This window comes from Pteropus medius, unplaced genomic scaffold (assembly GCF_902729225.1).
Source record: "Pteropus medius unplaced genomic scaffold, Ma_sr-lr_union100, whole genome shotgun sequence".
Lineage (NCBI taxonomy): Eukaryota > Metazoa > Chordata > Mammalia > Chiroptera > Pteropodidae > Pteropus > Pteropus medius.
Genome location: NW_024349800.1, coordinates 35,567,241 through 35,590,260, shown reverse-complemented (window position 1 = coordinate 35,590,260; position 23,020 = coordinate 35,567,241). Strand labels below are relative to the sequence as shown.

The 23,020-nt window shown below is 50.8% G+C and overlaps 1 protein-coding gene across 3 annotated transcripts in view; it reads left to right on the top strand.

The window, feature by feature from the left end:
• TTC7A (tetratricopeptide repeat domain 7A) overlaps positions 1-23,020 on the top strand; it is a 109,163-nt gene that overhangs the window by 13,104 nt on the left and 73,039 nt on the right. For 2 of the 3 annotated variants that reach the window (XM_039887227.1, XM_039887229.1), the window contains exons 4-5: positions 15,408-15,538; positions 17,971-18,086. In XM_039887227.1, coding sequence (XP_039743161.1) covers positions 15,408-15,538; positions 17,971-18,086 — 247 coding nt within the window. Of the gene's footprint in view, positions 1-30; positions 1,805-15,407; positions 15,539-17,970; positions 18,087-23,020 lie in introns of those variants that run through there. The other variant, XM_039887228.1, reaches the window with a different exon arrangement.

Sequence of the window (23,020 nt, the reverse complement as noted above, 5' to 3'; positions counted from 1 at the left end):
CTGGGGCTCCCCATCCCCATGCCTAGTTTGTTACGTTCAGGCCCCCTGTGCCAGGAGCAGGGGTCAGCTGTAGGGCAGCAGATGTTGTGTTGAAGGTGGGCCTGCTGGGCCAATGTCCAAGATACATCTCCCCTGGTAGTGCCCAGGCACTACCAGCCAGGTGGACACCAGTGGTCATATTCTGCCAGGCATGCTGGCAGATGGCAGGAACTAGGCCAGATGTCAGGAAACTTAGGTTCTCACCTTGGCTATGTTGACAGCTAGTTACCCACTATGTGCCTTTGGGCAAGTGACCTCCTTACCTTTCTTAGCCTCAGTTGATTTATCTGCAAGACAGGGTTGTACCACCTGCCCTAGGTTACCATGACCTAGAGGAATCAGTTGCGTAACCAGATTGAGAAAGGCTTAAAAAATGTGCCATCCCATTGTCAGGTTGGTGCCGGTTGCTGGCATTGGCTACAAATCGGGTACTCGATGATGTAAAGCAGTCTGTCACTCCTCAGGTATTTGTTAGGCACCTGCTGTGAGTGGCCCAGGGAGGTGGTGCCAGGATCCAGTGGTGGGCAGGTCAGGACCAATTCTGAAGGCAGGAGGTGCTCTGGTGGGGACCCAGGCACACAGGGTCAGTGATGTAGGAATTTTATGATGTGGGGAGCTATAGATGGCCCCAGTGGGTTAATAGTGCCGTTGAACTATCCCCTGAAGTTATTTCATGTTAGTAAAACCCCTATCCCAAACTTTGTGCTTTAGGCTCATGCATCCTAGACCTATAAGCCCTGGGATTACAGAGCCTGAGAGGTGACCCTTGGTGTCAGTGAGGTTTCAGGAACCCCCCTACCACAGGAATCTTGAATGTTTGATCATTTCTCTATTCCAGCACAAACCAACCCCCAGAGGAAAGTGTAGAAATGTGTCCCTGTGAGGATTTGGCATCTGGCGTTGATAGAGTATTTGTTACCCTCTTTCCATCATAGATAGGGACATTCTTCCCATCTTACATATGGAGAAACTGAGGCCCAGAGAGGATACATACGTTGCCCAAAGTTACCCAGAGATTCGAAATGCAGCCAGGACTGGGCCTTGGAATATGAATCTCTCACCTGTATTCCTCTGTCTCTCTTGGGTCTCAGGAGATTGACTGTGACATCTCTACAGGGCACAGCCTTCGTGTCCCTGGTTGGTGGGGCTTCTTGAGGGTGTTGTTTGTCCACTGCTGGGTCCCTGGATCCCTTTCTCCATTGAAAGATTATTTATGCCATCCCAGGATTGTTTATGTCATCCCAGTTCTGGATGCTGGGACGTTCAAGATCAAGGTACCAGCAGGGTCAGGTGAGGGCTGTCTCCTCGGGTTGCAGATGGCCACCTTCTCACTGTGTCCTCACATGGCCTTTCCTCTGTGCGTGCATGGAGAGATCCCCTTCTCTTCCTCTTTTTATAAAGCCACTAACCCCACATGCTGAGAATGTCACCCTGGACCAACCTGGCATCAGCCAGCAATAGGGCAGGTGCCCATCTGGGATGGTCCAGTCTGTGAATTCTTCTCCCTATGCTCTCTTGTCCCCTTTTCTGGGCCCCTCGCACAGGACAGCCTTGAGGGTGATCTTCATTTGGCGTTTAGGTCTTTCAAGCCTCTTGGAAAACACTTCTGCCATAGACTTCCTGAACCTAACACCCTTCCTTGGGGGTCCTTTCCAGCACTTTTTTCCTATAGATCTGGCTCGGTACCTACTGCTCCCTGTCTCCTGCTCTCTACTCTTTCCAGCACGCCTCCAGCTTCTTGGTGGTCAGAGTTCCTGCAGGGGAGGTAAGGAGCCGGGCACTGCGGTGTGGGCTGCTCAATCATAGGCTGTGCCAGCTCCCCGCCCCTCACTGACTTCACGCGGCCTCCCACTTGCCTGCCTCCTCTCTGCCTGTCCTCCCTGTCCTGTTGCAGTGACTGTGCCCTCTTGCTTGGCATGCTGAGGTTCACCCGACCTTGCATGTGCTTGAGACCATGCATGTGGCCTCCTGAGTATGCATGGTGTTGATTTTCCTGGGTTTGGGGGACCCAGTGGGTTTTCCCATGAAGAGTAAGAGATAGGGATGGCTAGTCGTTGGTCCTGACACTTTTTATGAACAAGGGGACTCTCTTAGTTCAGGCTGCCATAACAAAATGCTATAGATCTGGTGGCTTAAACAGCAAGGATTTATTTCTCACAGTTCTGGATACTGGGACATTCAAGATCAAGGTGCCAGCAGGGTCAGGCGAGGACTGTCTCCTTGGGTTGCAGATGTCCACTGTGTCCTCACATGGCCTTTCCTCCGTGTGTGTGTGTGTGTGTGTGTGTGTGTGTGTGTGTGTGTGTGCGCGTGCCATAGAGAGATCCCTTTTCTTCCTCTTTTATAAAGCCACTAATCCCATCATAAGTCCCCACCCTCATGACCTCATCTAACTCTAATCATTACCTCTCAATGGTACCGTCTCCAAATATCATCACATTGGGGGGCAGGATTACAACATATGAATGTGGGGGGAACACAACTATTCAGTCCATAACAAGGATGGTAGAAGCCGGAGGCCACAGAGTTCACAGAATAATGATACTTGTTAAGCCCTCACTCTATGCCAGATATGCCCTCACTGAATCCACTACACAACTCTCAGGTGGGTGTTCTCTTCATTCTCGTGTTACAGACCAGGAATTACGGTTGAAGAGCAGAAGGGACTCATTCGGATTTCATAGGAAGTGGCAGAGTTAGGATTTGAACCTAGGCAGCCAGAGCTCATAAAGGCCCTGTGGTCATACTGCTCAGAATTCTAGATTGAGAGGAATCATAGAAATGATCTAGGCCAATTTCTCATGTTACAGATGAGGAAACCGAGGCTGATAAAAGTGAAGCAACTTACCCAAGACATCAATTACCTAGTTTTTGAAATAGAATGTTTCACCCCCAGGCAGCCTCTGGGTTTCAGGCTCTGTCAGACTCCAGGTGGCCTGTGCAGGAGACGCCTTTCCTACTCCCAAGCACTCCACCTGGCCAGGCCCTTACACCACATCTTATTTGCCATGTTGCATTAGATTCTGCTCTGTGGTTCCTTTTGGTTCCATCCAGGGAGGTAGGGAGTTTGGTTCTCAGGCACAGCTGGCTGGAGGGAGGAGGACGGGCCAGTGTATCTCAGGGAAGCCTGACCTGGCCAGGCCTGCAGGCTCAGTGGGGGTACAGTATGAGTGTCTCCGATGTAGAGTTCTTTTCCAGGGAGTCGGGAGCAGGCTCTGGGGCTCTTCACCGCTGCCCCTACAAGATATAAAAACACACTCAACTCGCCTGCTTTTGCCTTCAGAGTAGAGAGACTTGGCAGTTTGACCCTCTGAGGCCTCACTCACAGGACTCAGCCTTTCTCTAAACTCAGGGGGAATGGGAATTAGACCAGAAGGCACCCCTTGACTCTCATGGAGGGCTTTAGACACCAACCCAGGGGCTCGAGACAGGGGGGCAGTTGCAGAGTCTGGTTTTTTGTTTTGTTTTTTTTGCCTGAAATACAGAAACACTGAGCACATTATGTGTGTACTGGATGGGGGGTACGTGACCTCCAACTTCTCTAAGGGCAAAAAAGTTATTGTCCATGTCAGGTTTTTTCAGAAACAATATCAAAACCACAGATTTTTCACTAAGACAGAAAAATAAAATAGCTTCGTGGGGAGGCCTGTTGTTTGCCGGCCTGAGCAATCCGTGCCCAGCTCCCAGTACTCCTTGGCCCCCAGTGTTTTAGTCACACCTGTGCTCAGACTGACCCGATCCTCGCAGGGGTAGAAGACTGGATTTTAGGGCCTCTCAGTGGCACCCGGATGTGGACTGGGCCCTATGAGAGCTTCTGGCTTTGGAGGAAGAACTGCTTCTTTCCAGGTCCCACTCCAGCCAGGTTGACTTGTCTGTCACTCAGTAATGGGCCTGTCCTGTGGCCAGCTGCTCCCAAGTCACCTGCCAGCCCTGGGCAGAGCTGAAGGCCCTTCTCCTGCCTGTCAAAATCTCCTATTCAGCCCTTCGTTCCTAAGTACCAATTTCTCGAGCCCCTCTACTATACCTGACTTCAGTGGCATATCCAGAAACGAGGTATGGACCCTTCTCTCTGGAACCTGAAGGTCTGTTGGGGGTGGGGCAGGATTATCACATGTATACCATCTTCCAGGAGCTTGATAGAAATGCAAGCTCTCAGGCCCCTCCGCAGATGTACTGAATCAGAATCTGCATATCACCTGCATCCCCAGTGTTGTGTATGCACATTGTAGTTTGAGAAACTGCTACCCTGGAACTGTTGTTTAATAAATATTTGTTGACTGACAAATCTACCTTCAGTTCATCCCTGTAAGATGAGAGGTAGTTGTTATGCCCACTCTATGGATGGAGAAACTGAGGCTTGCCAGGTCACACAGTCTCTGTGTAGCAGAGCTTGGATTGGTGACCAGGTGGTTGTCTCCCAGCTCGCATCCTGCCTATGACAGAGGACCCCCAGAGGGTGATGGGGAACAGCTATAGTTACCTCCAAAATGAGTCTGTGCAGACAAGGAAGGTATAGGAGGCACAGGAGGCCAGAGAAAGAAAAGTTCCAGGCACGTCCTGTAGAGCCTGGAGGCCAGCCAGGAGGGATGATGCCTTTGGACACTGTCATTCTGTCCCTGAGGGTAGCCCAGAGGAGCCATAATTGGGCTTTGTGGGGATAGGAGACTTTAGCCTCTCCCGGCCTCCTATAGCCCCGAATAGGAGCTGCAGCCCCTGGTGGAGCCCTGTGCCACTATCCCATGGATCTGCTTAGCACAGAAGCAGCCAGGGCTGTGGTACAGGTGGGTGAGTTGTCCAGAAAATTTGCTTGCTTGTGTCAATATCAGTCACCTTAGCTCAGAATGGGGAGCCTGCCCCACTCCTACCCTATTCCCCAGGCCCTGCTGTGGTCCCATTGTGACCTCTTAGCTCCCTGACCAAGCATATCGGACCAGGGGATGGCCCTGGGAAAGGAAATGTTCCCGATCCGTTCCAGGTGCAGATGGTGGGTGGCACAGCCCACCACCATTTTAGTTGGTTTGGGGGGAACATCTTCCATTTACTTCGTATTAAAAAACAATTCAGAGTAATTTGATTTCGGGGCTGTTCCCAGAAGGCCTCAGTGCCGCCCACTCTCACGAAGTCCTTGACAGAACCCTGCTCATGTGACTCCGTGGACTTATGTCCACCAGCCTTGTCTCCCCACTGAACTCAAAGCCCCTAGAGGACAGGTAGTCATTTCTTACGCACCCCCAAAGTGCTCTCCATCCTTTCCCTTCCCAGAGCCCCATGTTCCAGCCAAATGAGGTTTGCTCTCGGTGTCCAACGTGATCTTCTGTCCCTTTACCTTTTCTTGGGCCACTTTCCGCACACACAGATGGCCTTAACACCGCCTTCAGACACAGCTCAGGTGCCTCCTCCACTGGGAGTCCTCCGTGGTTGCTCAGGTGACAGCATTCTCTCCCTCTTTCAGTCTCATTTGGACCTTGGCCCAGCGGCTCCCCAGTTGGAGGTCAGTAAGTTCCTCCTGCCCATGGCCTGGCCTCCTATAGTTGAACCCCTCAAGGTCCCCAGCCCAGCGAGAGAGTAAAATTTGCCAGTAGTTGATTCAGCAAGTGCCTACCAGCGATGCCGAGATGAACAGTTAGCATCCCTTCCCTGAGGGAGGCAGGCAGGTGAGCAAAGCCCGCGGCTGGTGTGCTGTGGCTGTAGGAGAAACAGCTGCTGTGAGAGAGGAGCTAAGCACTCAGAGGCAGAACTGATGAGTCATGAGCTACCTGGTGTTATTCTTTCCTGCCCAGTCTCTGCATCCACAGGCCACAGTGTCAGTGCAGTCTGCTGCGGGAAATACCAGGATGTGTAAACACCCCAGAGGTGACATGTCTGTAGCTTATTACCATGGCCTACTGGGGCAGGACGGTGGACCTGCTGCCTGGCCGTGGTGCCGTGGCCACGTGACTGCCTCCAGTTCCATTCTGTGGGGAGCTCTGCCTTGATGCCCAAGGGGGCATTTGCAAAGTCTCCTCTGGAGCTGCAGCTCCTCAGCAGCCCACTTCCAAATAGGACCGTCACACCTGACAAGACTGAGGCCTCGCTTGTCAGGTATGGGGTCTGTCTCCCTCGGCAGCTCCCTTGAAGTAAGCCTTTGGGAATTTGGCATTGGACCATCTCCATGGATGAGAAACTAGAACCAAAGACTTTTGACCCAGAGTCCTTGGATCTAGATCCAGGCCTAGAAGTTTCTGTCTCCCAGGACTCCTCTAGATCCCCAGCCCTCAGCTTTATGGGTAAGCCATGGTCTAGGCTGGGGGTACACATGCCCTTTGCCTTCAAGATACATCTGGTTTTCTAGCAGCATGTGAGAACCACAGCAGGAAGGCCTTGTGAGGTCCTGGGGGATCAGGCCTTTCCCAGGCCCCACCCTTAGCTCCTGATAGGATCCCTTCGTCCTGCCCACTCTGTCACTTCCTTCAGCAGGAGCAGAGAATTTCCATCCCCGATTATCTGACTTGACTCTCAGCCACCTTGAGTTGTTGTACACAGACAAAAATGGACCCTTAACAGAGCTGTATCGTTCAGAGGGGCTGCCGGGGGTGAAGCTCACCCCCTTCTGTGGGTCTTACTCTGAGCCCCAAAAAGTATCCAACATAGGCTAATATCCTAGAATGTCCTACCAGATGCCCTAAAAAGCACCAGCCTCCACAGCACAAGGTGTCACCTCAAGACAATATAGGCTGTTGCTATATATCTGGGATTTCCGTTTCTTAGCTGGGAGATGGCAAAATCCTCACTCCCATACCTGAGCCCGTCTTATACTTCAGGAATTGTCCCCTCTGACATCACGCTTCTGGGGTCAATTTCTGTATAACAAAACTAATAGTTGTAATGACAAAAATGCAACTTCAGCTAGCTGGAAAAGCAACAGCCAAAAGGAGGAGGGACTGGAAATTTATGGACCCACGTAACTAGCAAGTCATTGGGGTAGGTGGCATCAGGCACAGCTGGATCCAGGGTTGAGGTCTTTGTCAGCAGCTCCAGGTGTGCATGGTCCTGCAGCATAGCACTCACAACCTCAGAGAGAGGGAGTGCCTTGGGGACCATTCTCATTGACCTGGCTTGGTCTCATGCCCACCCTGGAACCTGTTACAGTGACTAGCACCTAGATTGCTGGGTTGGTGCCAGGGGCGGGATTTCCCCACCTGCATCTTGTGGACCAAGTTGGAGGAATGGTTTCTCAAAGGAAAATCAGGATGCTCTCACCAAGCAGGTGAAAGTTTCGGAGGCCAGAACCCCAGAGTTCAGGCAGAACTGGCCTCAGGTGATACCAGTAGTGACTGGCTCAGCATTTGAACTTGGCTTCCTTTGACTCTGGCTTTTATGCTCATCCCTGATGCCCAAGGAGTAGTTGTTTGATTGAACCACTCTGTTCCTAGTTGTGAAGCCCTCTCAGGTGAGCTGAGAGGTGAGCCTGAATTTAAGGAGGAATCATCTGCAGATGAGCAGGAGAGGTGCCTTCCAGGTAAAGTCCAAAGGGAATCGGAGGTGGCTTGTTTGAAGGAGGGATGTACTCACAACTTCTTGGAGCTAAGAGGGGGTACATATGGGAGGGAGTGGGAAAGGAGAGAGCATTGAGAACCTGGCAGTAAGGCTCAGGATGTCCCTTTATGCTGGTGTTCTAGAACTTTGGCCCCAGATAGCCCCACCGTGCCTGGCGTGGCATAGCCTGTTTCCCCTAAAACCGGGCCCAGCTGTTGGTTAACACTGTGTCTGGATCTGTTTGGAGCAGGGGGCTCTGAGCCCTAGACCCTAGGGTTAAGCCTTTACGGATCCAGGATGACACTCTGTCCTCTTCTCTGTTGGTCTAAGCCCTAAGGGATATTCCCAGCTTTAATGGGTGTGCAGGATGCTTTAGGGCCTTTACTTTTGACATCTCAAGTCTTTCCCAGTTCATCCCCCAAAAGCCCCGGTGCCATTATCCACCTCCAGAGAGCTGTTCCGTGATGAAAACCTTCTCTCCTCAACCCTTCCTATGTCACTTCCATTTCTCTGGCACTAGCACAGAGTGGTAGCAATGTGGAGGGTGACCCGCATTTCTCCAGCTGTGAGCTCTACAGACCTTAGTCCTCGGTGCCTAATTTGGGGCTTGTCGTGGCCCCAAAAGTGGGCTCTGGGCCCCCTGAAAACCAATTCTGCCCTGTGTTTCAGTCTCAGCAACCCCCTTTCTCCCCTCATTCACAGCCCAGTACCAGGGAGGTCACCAAGCATGCTCTGGGCAGGCTTGCCCACTGGCTCACCTGTAGAAGACTGGCCCGGCTATGGAGCAAAAGGGCCCGGTCACCCGAAATACTGCAGTGAGGTGCTAAATTGTGAAGGTGCCATGAGAAGTAAAAATGTAAAAATCGTTAAGCAGCTGTGAGAATTATGATCTGCAAATTCTTACCTTCTTACTCCTCAAGATTTTTTTTTCTCTTTTTCTGTTCTCTTTTGGCCAATGCAACCCCAGCTATTCTGCTCTCACCTGGGATTTTTATGGCTTTTTAAAACTTTTAAAAATAGAAGAAAGAACACCAGGCTGCTCCTAGGTCAGGATATGGTGACAGATACGGTTTGGGTTTTTTTAAGTCCTGGTATGGCAAGAATCAGCTGTTTATTTTGGTTTCCTTCTCAAAGGGGCATAGGCTATTTGCCTTGCAGGCGAGTGAGTCAGCGCTTTTGGTACTGCTGCCCTCGCCCCAGACTGTGGTCCACAGAGTGAGAGTCTGGCTTCTGGTTTGAGAGGAAAGAGCAGGCCACTATTGGGGCATCTTGCAAAAAAGGTGGGTGGGTTAATTGCGTGCGCACCAAGCCTTTGTTGAGTGCCTTCCTGGGCTGAGGGATACAAAACAGGGCAAGATGATAAGCAGAATCTCCGGAGGAGCACCATGGGGCTGGAGGGCAAGACGTTGGTGTGTTCTCCCTGCATCTCCTGGCAGAGCTCTCTGTTGCTGGAGGCCATCGCAGAGAGTAGTCAGTGGGGGTGTGGAGTACGGACAGGCCTTTGAGGAGTGCACTTGAGAAACCAGCTCCGACACCTGGGTGGTCAGCTGTAACTCAGCCATCGGTTACACATGGGAAAGATGAACCACCATGGGCTGGCCAGGAAGAAGCCTGAGATTTGGATACTCCTGGAGGCTCAGGAATGGCACCTGGAATCTGGGCCAGGAGAACTGACAGTTTTGAAGCCAGAAGACCTGGATCACATCTAGACTCTGCCACTTTTAGCTGAGCGGTGTCTGCAGGACTCTCCTCTCCCTGAATCAGATTTCTCTTTGTCGTTCTAGGGGAAGGGCTAAACCCCTGCCTAAGTGGTCATTGTGAACGTCACCTGAAAATGTTTTGTGAGAGCATATGTTCTGTTCTTTATAATACCAGCTAATTTCTACCACCACCCTATGAAGTAGGCATTGCTTGGATGTAATACCATTTTCTGTTTGAGGGAACTTAGATCTCTGTAAACATTTTGAAGTATATCCTTCCAGACTTTTTTCCTATAGGTTTATATGTGGCGTTTTTTTTAAACAAAAATAAATTCATGAAAACATATTAATATTTTTATGAACCGGTTTCCAGTACCCATCTATGTCACTACTTAAAGTGGCTTCATAGCATTTTACTGTAAGAATCTATTGTACTGTAGCAAACTTGTTTCCTGTTATTGGACTTGTATGTTAAATCTCATTTTTTTTCCCCCATTATAAACAAGGCTGTACTGGGTATGTACTCTTTGGAGACTTTGATACAAGGAGTCAGATTGCCTACTTTTTAAAAAAAGTTTTCAATGGTAAAATATACAGAACATGAAATTTAGCAGCTTAACCATTTTTAAGCGTGCAACTCGATAGTGTTAAGTACATGCATTGTGGTGCAACCAATCTCCAGAACTCTTCATCTTGCAAAACTGAAACTGTACCCTTAAATAACCCCCCATTTGCCCCTCCTCCAGCCCCTGGCAACCACCATTCTACTTTCTGTCTCTATGAGTTTGACTCTTTTAGGTACCTCATAGAAAAAAGAATCGTGGAGTATTTGTCTTTTTGTGACTGGCTTATTTCACTTAGCATAATGTACTTTAAGATTCATCCATGTTGTCACATAGGGCAGGATTTCCTTCTTTTTTTAAGGCTGGATAATATTCCAGGGTATGCATGTACCACATTTTGTTTATCCATTCATCCACCAATGGACACTGGGTTGCTTCTACCTTTTGGCTGTTATGAATAATGCTGCTATGCACCTGGGCGTACATATAACGTCTTCTAGACCTTCCTTTCAGTTCTTTTGGTTATATACCTGGAAGTGGATTTGCTGGATCATATGGTACTTCTATTTTTAAATTTTTGAGGAACCGCCAGGCTGTTTTCCACAGTGGCTGTACCATTTTACATTTCCACAGTTGCTCGCTTTTGTGTGTGATTCACGAGGGTTCTTCCCTCTCTGGCCTCGAGGCTTCCTCCCTGAGGGCTGAAGCAGTGACTTGCATTTCTACCTCATCACCCCACCCCCATCCCCAACCCACAATTCTCAGACTCTGGGCTTAGTTAGCCCTCTCTGGGTGCCCTGTGCTTCTGGACCAGCTGGGTAGGCAGGAGCGAGGGGGCCCACCCATCTGGAAACTTCCATTGCAGAGGAAGTGGTGTGCTCTCCACCTCTGCATCCAGGGCCCAGGGCTCCCAGGGTGGGGCTTCTTGGAAGGGCAGCTGTCTGGGATGTGATGAGTCACCTCAGACTGAAGAGGCCGGGACCAGCTTGGGTGTTCGGCCACAGGCTGTGCCAGGATCAGTTTGCCTCCAAACTGAAAGTTTGGAGTTAAAGAAAAAGCAAGCAATCCTCTTGAAAAGAGGCCCTTTCTTAGCTTGTAGGACTGGGTGTTTTCACCAGTGAGAATCATGAGGCGGCCCTGGCTTCCTGCCTGATGGACAAGGCTGCATTACGACCACGAAGGCCCTCCTTTGAGGGCCCAGCTCAGGAGCAGCCAGTCTCCATCTGGATCTAGTGTTGTGGTCTGGCCTCTTGTGCTGAAACGCTCAAGGGCAGAGGGTGAAGGGGAACCAAGTGTTAGAGTCCCCAGGAGGTTTCCAATCAGATGTTTATGGACAGGAAAACGGACCTTCTTATAAATCAAAGAGCAAACAGAATGTAAAGAAGCCCCTTTTTATGGGCCGAAATGGGCGACTGAACTGTGACAATGATTAGGAAAAGCCACTGCCAGCTCCAGGAATTTTTTTGTCTTCTGTATTTTGGAAATTATTTTATTGAGGACCACCTCAATAATCGCAGCCCCTCTGCTTTGATCTTTTAGTTTTCCAGAATCATAACAGCTTCTCTTAAAAAAGGCATTATATCTACAAATCTTAAGTGTATAATTTGATGAGTTGAAAAAGTATAAATACCCATGTAACCGATACCCCAGTAAAGACAAAGGACATTTCCATCACCCCAGAAAGTTCCCTTGGGCCTTTTCCCAATTAATCCTCTCTCCTACCCCCACATCCAATGATTGATTGGTTTCTATTAATACAGATGAATTTTGCCCTTTTTTGAATATCATATAACTGAAAAATATAGCATGTCCTTTGCAACATTTGACTTCTTCTGCACAATATAATTTCTGAGAGATTCATCCATGTCGTATGTGTATCAGGAGTTTGTCCTTTTGTTTATTTCTGAGTAATATTCCATTGTATAAACATATAATTTGTTCATGAATTCTGCAAGGACCATTATTAAGTTGGAGAGGGAAAAACCCACTGGGCTGTATATCCAGCATGAGTGAATGTATTGATTCATCTTTGCATCCATCCACTCACTCAGCACCAGGCCCGGCTCTCGCTGGATATAAAGATCAATCAGAAATGGGCAGAGGGATGGTGACCATGTGTAGGACAAAGGCAGACTCAGAGGAGACGTAGCTAGAACATTCTGCTGGTTGGGGTTTGGGAGGCTTAAGAAGGTTTCAGAGTGGAGGTGGTTTTGTTGTGAGCTTTCAGAGGATGGAATTTAGAATTCTTGGGGAAGCATGATAGAGAGGCCTCTGCTGGGAGTGGGAGGAACAAATGAAACACAGCAGAAGTGAAGGCCCCACAGACAGACTTATTCCCCCTTTGCAGTGCCCACCCATCCTGAGGCTTGGGACTGGCAGCCTGAACCTGCCAGGCAGCTGGCATCATCCCCGTTTGGGGCCCAGAAGTGGGGCAGGAGGAAACCCAGCCAGCAGCACATCTCCTTGTGGGGGAAGGAGGTGCCACAGGGCAGCCATATTAAAACAGGTCCATGCTATGTCTTCTGGAGTTAGCAGCGTCCTCCTGCCATCTGCAGTTGGTCTCCCAGGCTAGGCCTCTGAACACTGCGTATGTTTGTTCCATCTTCTTGCAGGTGGACAGTCCACATATCTGGGGAGCGGGGGCTAGGCCGGCACTGGCAGTGAGCAGTGGGGCCTGCTTTCTCCTGCCTTCTTCCTGAGTCTCCTCCAGAGCTCCCTCTATTTCTTCTCCCCCTCTAGTCCTCTCCAGTGAGGAGCCGAAATGGTCGTGAGTCATTTGGCATGTTGACACTCAGCGACCTGGGTAACTGAGTCTCTGAGTTGAGCAAGGGCCTTTGCATTCTATGCCTGCCTCCCTGCAGGCCAAGGCACCCCGACCTTCGGACCTGTTCACACCACAGACTGGCAGAGGGCAAGGTCACTGAATCCGTTTGAGTTGGGATGCAGCCAAGAAAACAGTAATTCCTCACCTTGTATTGGCAGAGCACTCGTACTTTGTCCGACACGATCAGGCTTGCTGTTTTTTCAGCCAGCCAGCCAGTGCTTGCTGAGCGCCTACTATGTGCCAGGTTGTGGAAAGGTGACCACTATAAGGTTAACGGCCTTTAAGGAGCCTACAGTCTGGGTGAGCAAATGTGTGAACAAATAAGCACAAGAAATGGTCAGGCAAGAATATGTAAAGAAATGGTTAATTGTACCAGGGTTCGTCAGGAGGGGCTCTGTAAAGGAGTCAGCACTCAGTGGAGCAGAAGGGGAGCAGTAATTTGGGGTAAACTGGGGAAGAGGTGCACTCTAGGCAGCAGGAGCAACTTGAACAGGGTCAGCTGTTGGGAGAAGAGATTGATTGTTGGTGTGGTGGTCATGGTGTCTTAGCTCAGGCTACTGTAACAAAGTACCACAGATCAGCGGCTTATATACAACAGACATTTATTTCCCACAATTCTGGAGGCTGGAAGTCCAAGGTCGGTGCAGCAGCATGGTCTGGTTCTGGTGAGCGCCCTCTTCCAGGTTGTAGGCTTCCAACTTCTCACCGTGCTCACATGGTGGAAGGAGTGAGGGAGCTCTCAGGGGTCTCTTTTATAAGGGCACTAATCCCATTTGCGAGGGCTCCACCTCATGTCTTAATCACCTCCCAAAGACCCCACCTCTAAGACCATCACATTGGGCATTAAGTTTCCAACATCTGAAATTCGGGGGGACACAATCATTCAATCGATAGCATGTGGTAAGAGACAAGGCTGGAGAGGTGACAGGGATGGATCTTGGAGGGCCTGGTGTGGAGCATCAGGAGTTTGGATCTTACTCTATAGCAGTGGGCACCCTGGAAGGTTGTAAGTGATAGAGTTTTAGAAGGGTCGCCCTGGGAGCCATGTGCAGCATGGATTAGAGTGAGACCGGAGGCAGGGAGGCCAGCTAGGAGGCTGATGTGGTCGTCCACTCAAGAGATAGCCTGAAATAAGATAGTAAAAGAAGCGGGGGCGTGGGCAGGTTTGACATGTTAAGGGCTTGGTTATCAGTTGGATGTTGGGGATGTCGGGCAGGAGAGAGTCGAGTATTCTATTCTTACAGTTCTTCCAGCCAGTTCGTCTTGAGCACCCAGTACGTGGCAGGCACTGTGTGGGGCACAGAGATGAGAGACCTGGATTCTGCCCTTGGGAACTGACAGTCCTGGACAGCACCCTCCAGTCAGGTCTGCATGAGTTGAAAGTAACAAACTCAATTTAAACTGACTATAACCCCCCCAAAACACGGTGGTGGGAGGGTTTATTGGCATATGTACTGGACAGTTTCAGGGAGGAGAGCTTCAGGCAAGGTGCTCAAATAGAGTCTTTAAGAATGCCCTTTTCCATCATGTCTCATCTTTACTCTGTGTAGACTTCATTTTTTTTGTTTCATGACTAAGAGTTTATTCAGTCTTTTTTCTGTCTTAAAAAAAAAAAAAACTGGCACAAATATAGTTGTTTTCCTTTACAACATCCACTTAGTAGAAGTATAACAATGTTCTCCCTTCTTGGCTTCTTATAGTTTTGTTTGTTGGTTTGTTTTTGGGTTTTTTTGCTTTTGTTTGGCTTTAGAGATCTGCTTTTATTTTAATTTTTAAAAAATTAATTTTAAAATTAAAATTTACCATCTTAACCACTGTCAGGTGTACAGTTCAGGGGTGTTACTTGCATTCACGTTGTGTGGCTTCATTCGAAGGCTTTTCCCTAACACTTTCAGGCTGACCTCTTTCCAGCTTACCAAGCCCAGTGAAAAGACTACAACTTCTGGGATTAGTTCTTTCTCTGCCGGCATCGGACAGTGTGCTCCTCCTTACCCACAAACTGTGGCTCTCTTGTTGGGTCGGCCTGACTCCTGTGCTGCCCCGGAGGTGGAGTGGGCTCATCAGCCTCTGAACCACATGGGCTGAGACTGCGGGAGGGGTGCTCAAAGGGAAAATGAGGTGCCCGTTGCTGAAAAGAGGAAGTGAATGCCAGGGAGGCAAAAACAGCAGATCCCCATTCCTTCCAGGCAGATAAGACCTGAGTGCAGATAACTCAGGTGAAGTGGAAACTGGTTTCATAGGATGGATGCCTGTAACATGCTGTGTAATTCGAGCATCTTCTGTATGCTAGTGATTGTGGTTGTTCAAAAAGATGCACATTTTGCCCACATGAGGCTTTAGGTACTGGGGGAGAGAAGAGCTAAGCATAAATAACCCCTCTACAATGTGAAACTGGTGAGTGGCTGGCGGGGTGGATGTTTTCTTCTAGCAACTGGAAGAAGGGTCAGGAATGGTTCCTGGAGCAGCTGACCTGTTAGGATAGGCAGGAGCTGGACATGGGGGCCGCAGTGTGCCTTCCCATGTGGGTCAGGGGTGCCTGCTGTTTGCCTACTGCTTGACCCCAGCTGCTGCTAATACCACCATTGCTTAGCCTCCTCTTTAGCCTCCTCCTTCCCCTCCTCCTTCCCCTCCTCGGACCTCCGCCTCCCGCTGGCTGCTCCAGAGCATCGGTGTCCTCGGACGAGCCCACCCTAGGCCCATGCAAAGGGCCTGGAGTCAGGGGGCGCAGCCTAAGCAGGGCAGGTCTGAGGTGCTCTCCTTCTGCAGGCCTCTCCCTGGAACGCCTACCCAACTCCATTGCTTCCCGCCACCGCCTGACCGAGAGGGAGGAGGAAGTGATCACCTGCTTTGAGAGGGCCTCGTGGATCGCTCAGGTGTTTCTGCAGGAATTGGAGAAGGTGAGCTGGGAATTACAGCGCCATGTTCACAGCTGCTCTCTGTTGAGCGCCTACATCTACGCCCCCCACTAAGCTTATGGGTCAGCCTTGTACAAATTTATAAAGGCACCCTGCACCCCTCCAAAGACACTCTGCCTCATCAGCTGGAAAATTTATAGTTTACTGATTCTGTTAACGTGAGACTCTTTACTGCCAGGAAATAGTTTTAGTAAATCGATGAGTCCACTCTGTCCATGAGAGGCCAGGAACCTCCTTGGCGAGCTTGGCTTGTATGACCAAGTTGATACCTCTGTTTGTGTCTGCTAATTTGTGTACTCCTCACAGCAACTCTGAAGTAGGTATTCTATTCATCTCTGTTTAGTAGATGAGATTGGAACAGGTACAGTCAGGCTGGTCCTTGCAGACAAGCTTCCTGGTTCTGAGGTTCCCCCAGAAGCTTCCTACTGGATCCTCTAGGGAAGGTGAGGTCCGGGGCCCATTCTCCTATTTTTCAGAGGCTGCCAGGGAGCCAGCAGGAGTCTGGAAGTTTTCAGGCCTCTTCATCTCCCAGTTCCCCTTGGGGGGCTTGTATGAACTGTCTGCAGGACCGTAGTCGCAGGTGTTAGCATGCTGTGACGTTGTCCCAGTTCTTCCCTTCTGGGGGCTCTGGGGCTATTGGTGGGAGAACGAGCAGCGATATTCATCACAGTTACAGCTAACAGTTCCCGAGACCCTGCTTTTGTGTCAGGCACAACTCTGAGTGCTTCACGGGTATTTTCTAATCTAACCCTCACACCCCTGGCTGGAACAGGTACTGTTGTAATTCCTATTTCACAAGTGAGGCATTAAATAGCTTCTCGGAGTTCAGACAGCTAACAAGTGGCATCGGCAGGATTTGGACCCTGGGAGTGCGGCTCTGACCCCTCGTGGGGGAGGACGCGGGGTGGCGCTTAGGCATTCTGTCTGGCAGTTGTTCAGCGGATGTCCGATGGCAAGTGCCACGGCGAGTAGATTAGGGTTGTCATCCTGAGGGAGAAGGTCGTTATGAGCCGAGAGACTTAGAGCGCAGGAGGCACTTGGACCTCACCTACTTTGGCAAATGCCAAAATGTCAACCCGGCACCTGAGGGGTCTTTTTGGACGAGGCCTCCTCAGGCCAGGCCAGTTCTTATAGAGTGGCATGTCTCACCCTCAGCACTACTGACATTTGGGGCCCGGTGATTCTTTGTCGTGGGGCTGCTCTGTGTTTTGTAAAATGTTGAACAGCATTCTCGGCCTCTACCCACTAGATGCCATCAGCTTCACCCCCTCCTCCCCAATGTGATAAGGTGTCTGCAGATACTGCCAAATGTCCCTGGAGGTTGAAATCACCCTCCTGTTGAGAGTCACTGCCCTAGCGTCTCTCTGCCTGATTGGGCTTCAGGAGGAAAGGAGCAGTGGCTGAGGGGGTCAGCAGAAACAGGACACAAGCGTGTCCCCTGGCAGAAGTCCCCATGGAGACTTGACAGGTTGAGCTGACCTGTTGTGTGGGTCTCTCTAAACAGCAGTGTTTTAGGAGCTCTTCATATTTGCATTGCATGGGGTTTGGAGGAAACTTTTATGACAAAGTCTTTCATTCAGCCAGAAGCCTAGGCTTTGGACTTTTAAAAGAGGGATTAAGGTGATGACTTGTCATATGGCCCAGGGCTAGAATTAATACCAAGTGGCAGTGGACAGACAAATGGGACCCGATAGCTGGGTAGCTCAGGTCAAAGGAGGCAGAAATGCTGTGCGTCCCTCCTAAGAAGCAGCCCCAACCTCTGAGCATCTGAGAATATCTCTTATATCTTTGATTTCTGAAAAATAAGGTGGATGGCTCATCAATTTTTTTTGTGGCATTGTAAAGGCAGGCCAGTTTTGGTGGGGCTGGGTGACCCTCTTAAAGCTGAGGCTTTAGGACAGCTCAGTTAGTCATATAATTGTTCCTCAGCTTCTCCTGAAACCAAGGGTCCGTGCCCTTGGGCTACTCTGATGTTCCATGGTTATATGACAGGGACAAGGCGGTGCCTGCATATAGTAGGCACTCAATTGTTTGTCGAATGAATGAACCAATAAGTAGTAGAGATAGCTGGGATCTGTAGCTGGCCAGACTTGAGTTTGAGGTCGGGGCACATGCCAGCTTTGTGACTTTAGGCACTTCTGAGCCTCAGTTTCCTCATCTATAAAATGCAAACAAAACCAGCTTGGTAGGGCTGTTGTGGGCATCCAGCATTCGGATGAGGAGAGAGTACTGTAGACATGTTTTAAATTAAAGTGAATTCGGTTGGATTTGGTCTGAGAATTGCACCATGTGCCAGTGGGGCGGCTGGGGACTTGGGGTGGTCATGGGGCTGCCTGGGCCTGGGCTGACCCTCGCCTCAGCCCCTCAGCCTCAGAACTTTGAAACAGTGGCTCTCTCTGTGTTCCCTTTCCCAGATCACAAATTACACCACATCACGGCATTTGAAAGGCTCTCACCCGGTTGACTATGAGCTCACCTACTTCCTGGAAGCCGCCCTCCAGAGCGCTTATGTGACAAACCTGAAGAAGGGGTAGGTCCCTGGTGGCCAAGTGGGACATGGAAGTTTCTCCCTGGTCCAGGTGCTCCTGATGTTGGTGGCGTTGTCTGGCCTCCCTCTTCTCTGTGTGTGTGCACGCTCCCTCGAGGGGCCCACTGGGGGCTGGCTTGTTCAGTTTGTCAGACTGAGGTGTGCAGAGGCACTCTCAGGGGGCGGGGCAAGTTCCAACTGCTGAAGCAATAAAGCCTGCACACGCTGCGGGGGAGAGCGGTTCTCTTTAGAAGGGAGAGTCCGGGAGCCTGGAGGCCGATGTGGAAAGGGGGAAGGACAGCGAGCTGGTCAGAGAATGCCAGTCTGTGGTGTTCACTGTTGCCTCAGGTGTTGGTAATCTCAATCTCCACAAAAAATCAAATGGGAAAGGTGATTGCTACTCATTCCAACTTTAAGGGGGAGTGAGATGCAGGGGAAGGGTGGTGAAAATAAAGGCCTGGCATCATTTGGGAGATGCCACAGTCCTCGCTGATGAGGTGGCAGAAGGGCTGTTCTCCTGTGCATTGACTGGAGGGCCCTGGGAATACTGACCTACCTCAGACCCAGGAACTGTGGGGCCAGGACACCGTCTTTAGTCCCGGCTGGGCCGAATGGGGTGGCGGTGTGCTGCTTCATGGGTGTGTTGAGGGGGGTTGGTGAGGGAGGGAGAGGCTTCACAATCAGCAGGACGTGTTGCAGGCTCCTGGGTGGTTCAGGGCCAGTCCTGCCTGCAGAATGCCTCCACCACCTGGCGACTCTCACGGGGGCGGGGGTCTCCTGCGTGGCTTTGCAGCAGAGACTTGGTGCCTGGCAGCTCCCTCCCTGGCATCATACCACCCTCCGCAGACAACTGTGGGCAGGGGCTGTAGGGACAGCCTGGGCAAGTGGAGGGCGTCACGTGTGCTCAGCACACACCTCGCCTCACTCGAGCCCTCCTGGGGCAGTGTGGGCAGCTCAACAGGTGTTACCTCTTCCTCACAGGTGAGGAACCTGGGGTCGATCACAGAGCATTCTTTGCTCTGACTGGCTGGAGTCTTTTGAAGCCTGTATTTCATTTTTGATACGCTTTATTTTTGTTAAATTTCACTTTATTCATTCTTTTAATAGAAAAAAATTTTAATAGGCAATTAAACATTGCGCATGATACCATGCTTGAACTTTACACTGTTTGCTCTTCTTTTTAATTCCTGAAGTGCTAGGCCAGGGTGGCAGTGGTGTCCCCATTTGGAATATGTGGATGGGGACACCCAGAGAGCAGAGGCAGCTCACCCACCAAGGATGGGTCTGGCCCTGGACCCCCGGGTTCCTCAGACCACCCCGTATTTGGGGGGATGGGTCTTGGGGGACATCACAAGGACACTAGGGAGCACACTGCCTCTGCTCCAGCTCCACCATCTGCTCTTTTTGTGCTTTTTCGGTTGCTGAGCTTCGGTTTCAGAGAGACAGTGGCCCAGCGGCCCAGTGGGCTGGGTCCTGTTTTCACCGCCCAAGCAGCTGTGCCCAGCTGCCTCTCTCTAGCTGGAAACTGCTGTTGCCGGGCTCTGCCCCCACCCCTTGGGGACCCCCTCAATCTGCACCTATAGCTCAGGGATGAATGGGGGACAGAGGAGAGATGCTGCCCTCAGCCCCTGCCTGCAGATTTGGAAGGAGGAGCAGGCTTGTTACCCTAAGCTTGTCAGTACCTTCTGAAGACCAGTGTGCACCCGAGGAGCTGAACCTCTGCTGCAGGAATCAGCACAACCTGTTTTTGCAAATGTTTAATTGGAGCATAGCCACACCCACTCATTTACATATTGTCTCACCCACAGAGTTGAGCAGTAGAGACTGAGATCAAAAGGCAAAGCCTAACGTATTTACTCCCGGGCCCTTTATAAATTAGAGTTTGCTGACTGGCGCCTGCTCTAGATTTAGGAAGTCCTCCCTCCAGAGGCTAAAAGAGGGGTTTTTCTTCTGTTTGGGAGCCCCATGGAGTAGATTTTGTGGGAGGGGGACAGTTCTAATTTCAGTGTTCTGTCCCCTTTATTCATTCATTTTACAAATGTTCATTCTACTAATACATGCCACTCGTTGAGGGCTAAATTTGTGCTGGCACTTGTTTAAGTACGTTGCTTGCATGTATATTTAGTCCTCCCAACAGCCCTCTGAGGTGAGTGCTGTTGTTAGCATCCCCGTTCTACTTGTGGGAAACTGAGGCACAGAGAACCTAAATGACTCATCCTGGGGTGAGCCAGGATTATGTATACAGGGCCCGTCTAACACTCTTAACCATTATGCTACCCTGCCCACAGCAGAAACCCAGGGGTTAATAAGACCCTGCTGCTCACAGCCTAACATTTGTTCCTCTGAGTGTGCTTGAGCTCGGTGGGTGTAGTCCCAGCTTCTGGTTTGAGGAATTTGATGGGTGCCCTCACCACCTAAAGGACATCAGGGCAGAGCCTGGTAGATAGAGGCCACTCATTGGCCCTCTGCGAGTTCTTCTACCCTCCAGTTCTGCTTCCTCCCCTCTAACAAGGGGCTTCTGTTTTTCCTGCATCTAGGGGTGTGGGGGTCCAAGGAGAGAGAGAGAATGAAGACACTTTGAGCATAAGAGGCACTACTGTTAACTCCCCATCTGCTGAGGTCTCCCTATCTCCCCTGCTTATGGCTGCCTGCTCCCCTTCCCCACACTGCATTTTTTGCAGGTGTGATAAGGTTAAAGTGAATGTCAAGGACAGCCAGGAGGGAAGGAAGTAGAGGACCGGCAGATATCGAGCACCTGCTGTGTGCCAGGATGGACCATGTGCTCAGTGCACAAGGTCATATGACCCAGTTCACACGCAAGGGGACAAAGGCTCAGCGAGTTTGAGTACCTTGCCCAACCTCACCCACTGGGATTCCAACTTCAGATCTGAGTGGCCCGGAAACCCATGCCCTCTCCAAGATGGGGGTGTGGAAGGGCAGCCTGAGAAGCCTGTAGGGTATGTAGGAGACAGACGGGACTCTGGTGATGGCTCGAGTCTCTGGGCTAATTCTTGGTAGGCTGACTCAGGGCTCTCGTTGCCCCCCTGGGACCTGAGTCACCATTCCCAGAGCGGGCGGCGGCTCCTTCTCTTTTAGCTGGTCCCACACTTCATCAGAGTGGGACTGTTTCCTCCCCTGTCTGCATTCTGCACACAAACGCTCCGTGTGTGTGTGTGTGTGTGGTGGTGGTGGTGGTGGTGGTGGTGGTGGTGGTGGTGGTGCCAGCAGTAGCAGAAGCACTCCAGGAAAGCCCAAGTAATTTCCGTTACTTTTCTCTTCCTGTCACTCTGCTCCCCTCCTTTCAAACTTTTTTCCTCTTGAAGCACAAACTTCAGCTCTTAAAACCAGGATACTGACTCTTCTCCTGCACCCCCTCCAGCACCTCCCAAATAAGGAGGAATGGAAATTGAATCATCATTTTTTTCCAAGCAATCAGCCCAAGCATTTGAAAAGCCTGCGTGTAAGCAGCAGTCTCCAGGACACGTGACAACAACTCAGCCCTTCTCTTGGTTTCCTGGCACCATATCCAGCCCAGAGGTGGCCCCAGAATGTGACAGATCAACTTCTGCATGCCCAGCTGGGCTTTAAATAACTTCTTCACACCTCTCCCCTTAATAGTAGCTAATATTTATTTATTGCATGCCACACAGAACGCTGCGAAGAGGGAAGAAAGGAGGGGTGAAGTACTTGCCCAAAGTCACGAGGCTAACAGGTGGTTTTGCCAGCAAGCCTAGTGCTAAACTGGCTCTGCGGGAGCCTATCCCTACATTGTAGGTTTTACTGACATCCCTGGCCTCCACCCATTAGATGCCAGCAGTTTCCCCCACCCCCAGTGTGACAGCCAAAAAATGTCTCCAGACATTGACAGATGTCTGGGGTGGGAGTGAGGGGCAGAACTGCCCCCAGTTAAGAACCACTATCTTAGCATGAAGTGTGAGAAGCAGAGTCAGGAGGTGATTGAGACCCAGATACCTGACATCAGATCTTCTCCGCCAGGTCAGCTCTGAAAAGTCCTTTAAAGGGCTCCAGGGTCATTTCCTGCTGGTTAAATTCACCCCCACTTGCCTGGGCTCTTGGGGTTTAGGAAGAGAGAGAGAAAGCCTTCCCTGTGTTCAGAGCAGTCAGGGCCCTGTAGTGGGAGTGGGGCTAAGGTACGAAGACCCAGAGACAAGCCCAGCAGTCAGTTTCACAGCCAACCTCAGAGCCTAGTGTGTGCCAGGCGCCCCGCCTGGCTCTCGGCGTTGGAGCTGGGAACAGGACATGGGCCCCTCCTTATGGAACTTATACCCCAGTGGGTGCCAACATTGAAGGAGCCAGATATAGACTTCAGACCATGCTCTGTGCTGGGGAGGGAAAGAAGGCAGAGGTGGGGGTGCTGCCGAGACAGGGCGGACCCCAAGGAGACAGTCCTCCTGAGGGGCCAGGTGCAGTGGAGCTAGGAGCTAAGGTGCTGCTGGGGTGTCAGAAGAGGTTCCTTAGGGCCAAAGGAACAGGGACAGATAGTGGGACCTGCTTCTTGGTTGGAGGAATCTGAGAGCCAGAGCTCATTCCCATGCGAGCCCGGGATGGATCCAGCCTCCAGAGGTACTGGAGGAGCCCCTGCTGAGAATGGGGTGCTGCGCCCCTGGGAGCCAAATGACCACAAGCAGTGCCTGTACCTAGGATCCAGCCTTGTCCCTCCAGTTGAGGATTTGACATAATTTGAAGGGCGTGGTGTTCTCCACTGTGCAAAGTGGGTGGCACTTGCTTGAGCTTCAGAAAGCACTTCTTTTATTCTGAGCTTTGGTGAAACCTAGGCCTGCTTCATGTTGGCTAAGTCTGAAACCGCTGTCGGGTTACTCATTTAGTGTATCTGAGGGACATTTATTTTTTCCAGGGGTCTTGCCCTATTGATCCAGCAGTTAATTCCCCCAGATGACTCCTGCCCCTTGCTCTAT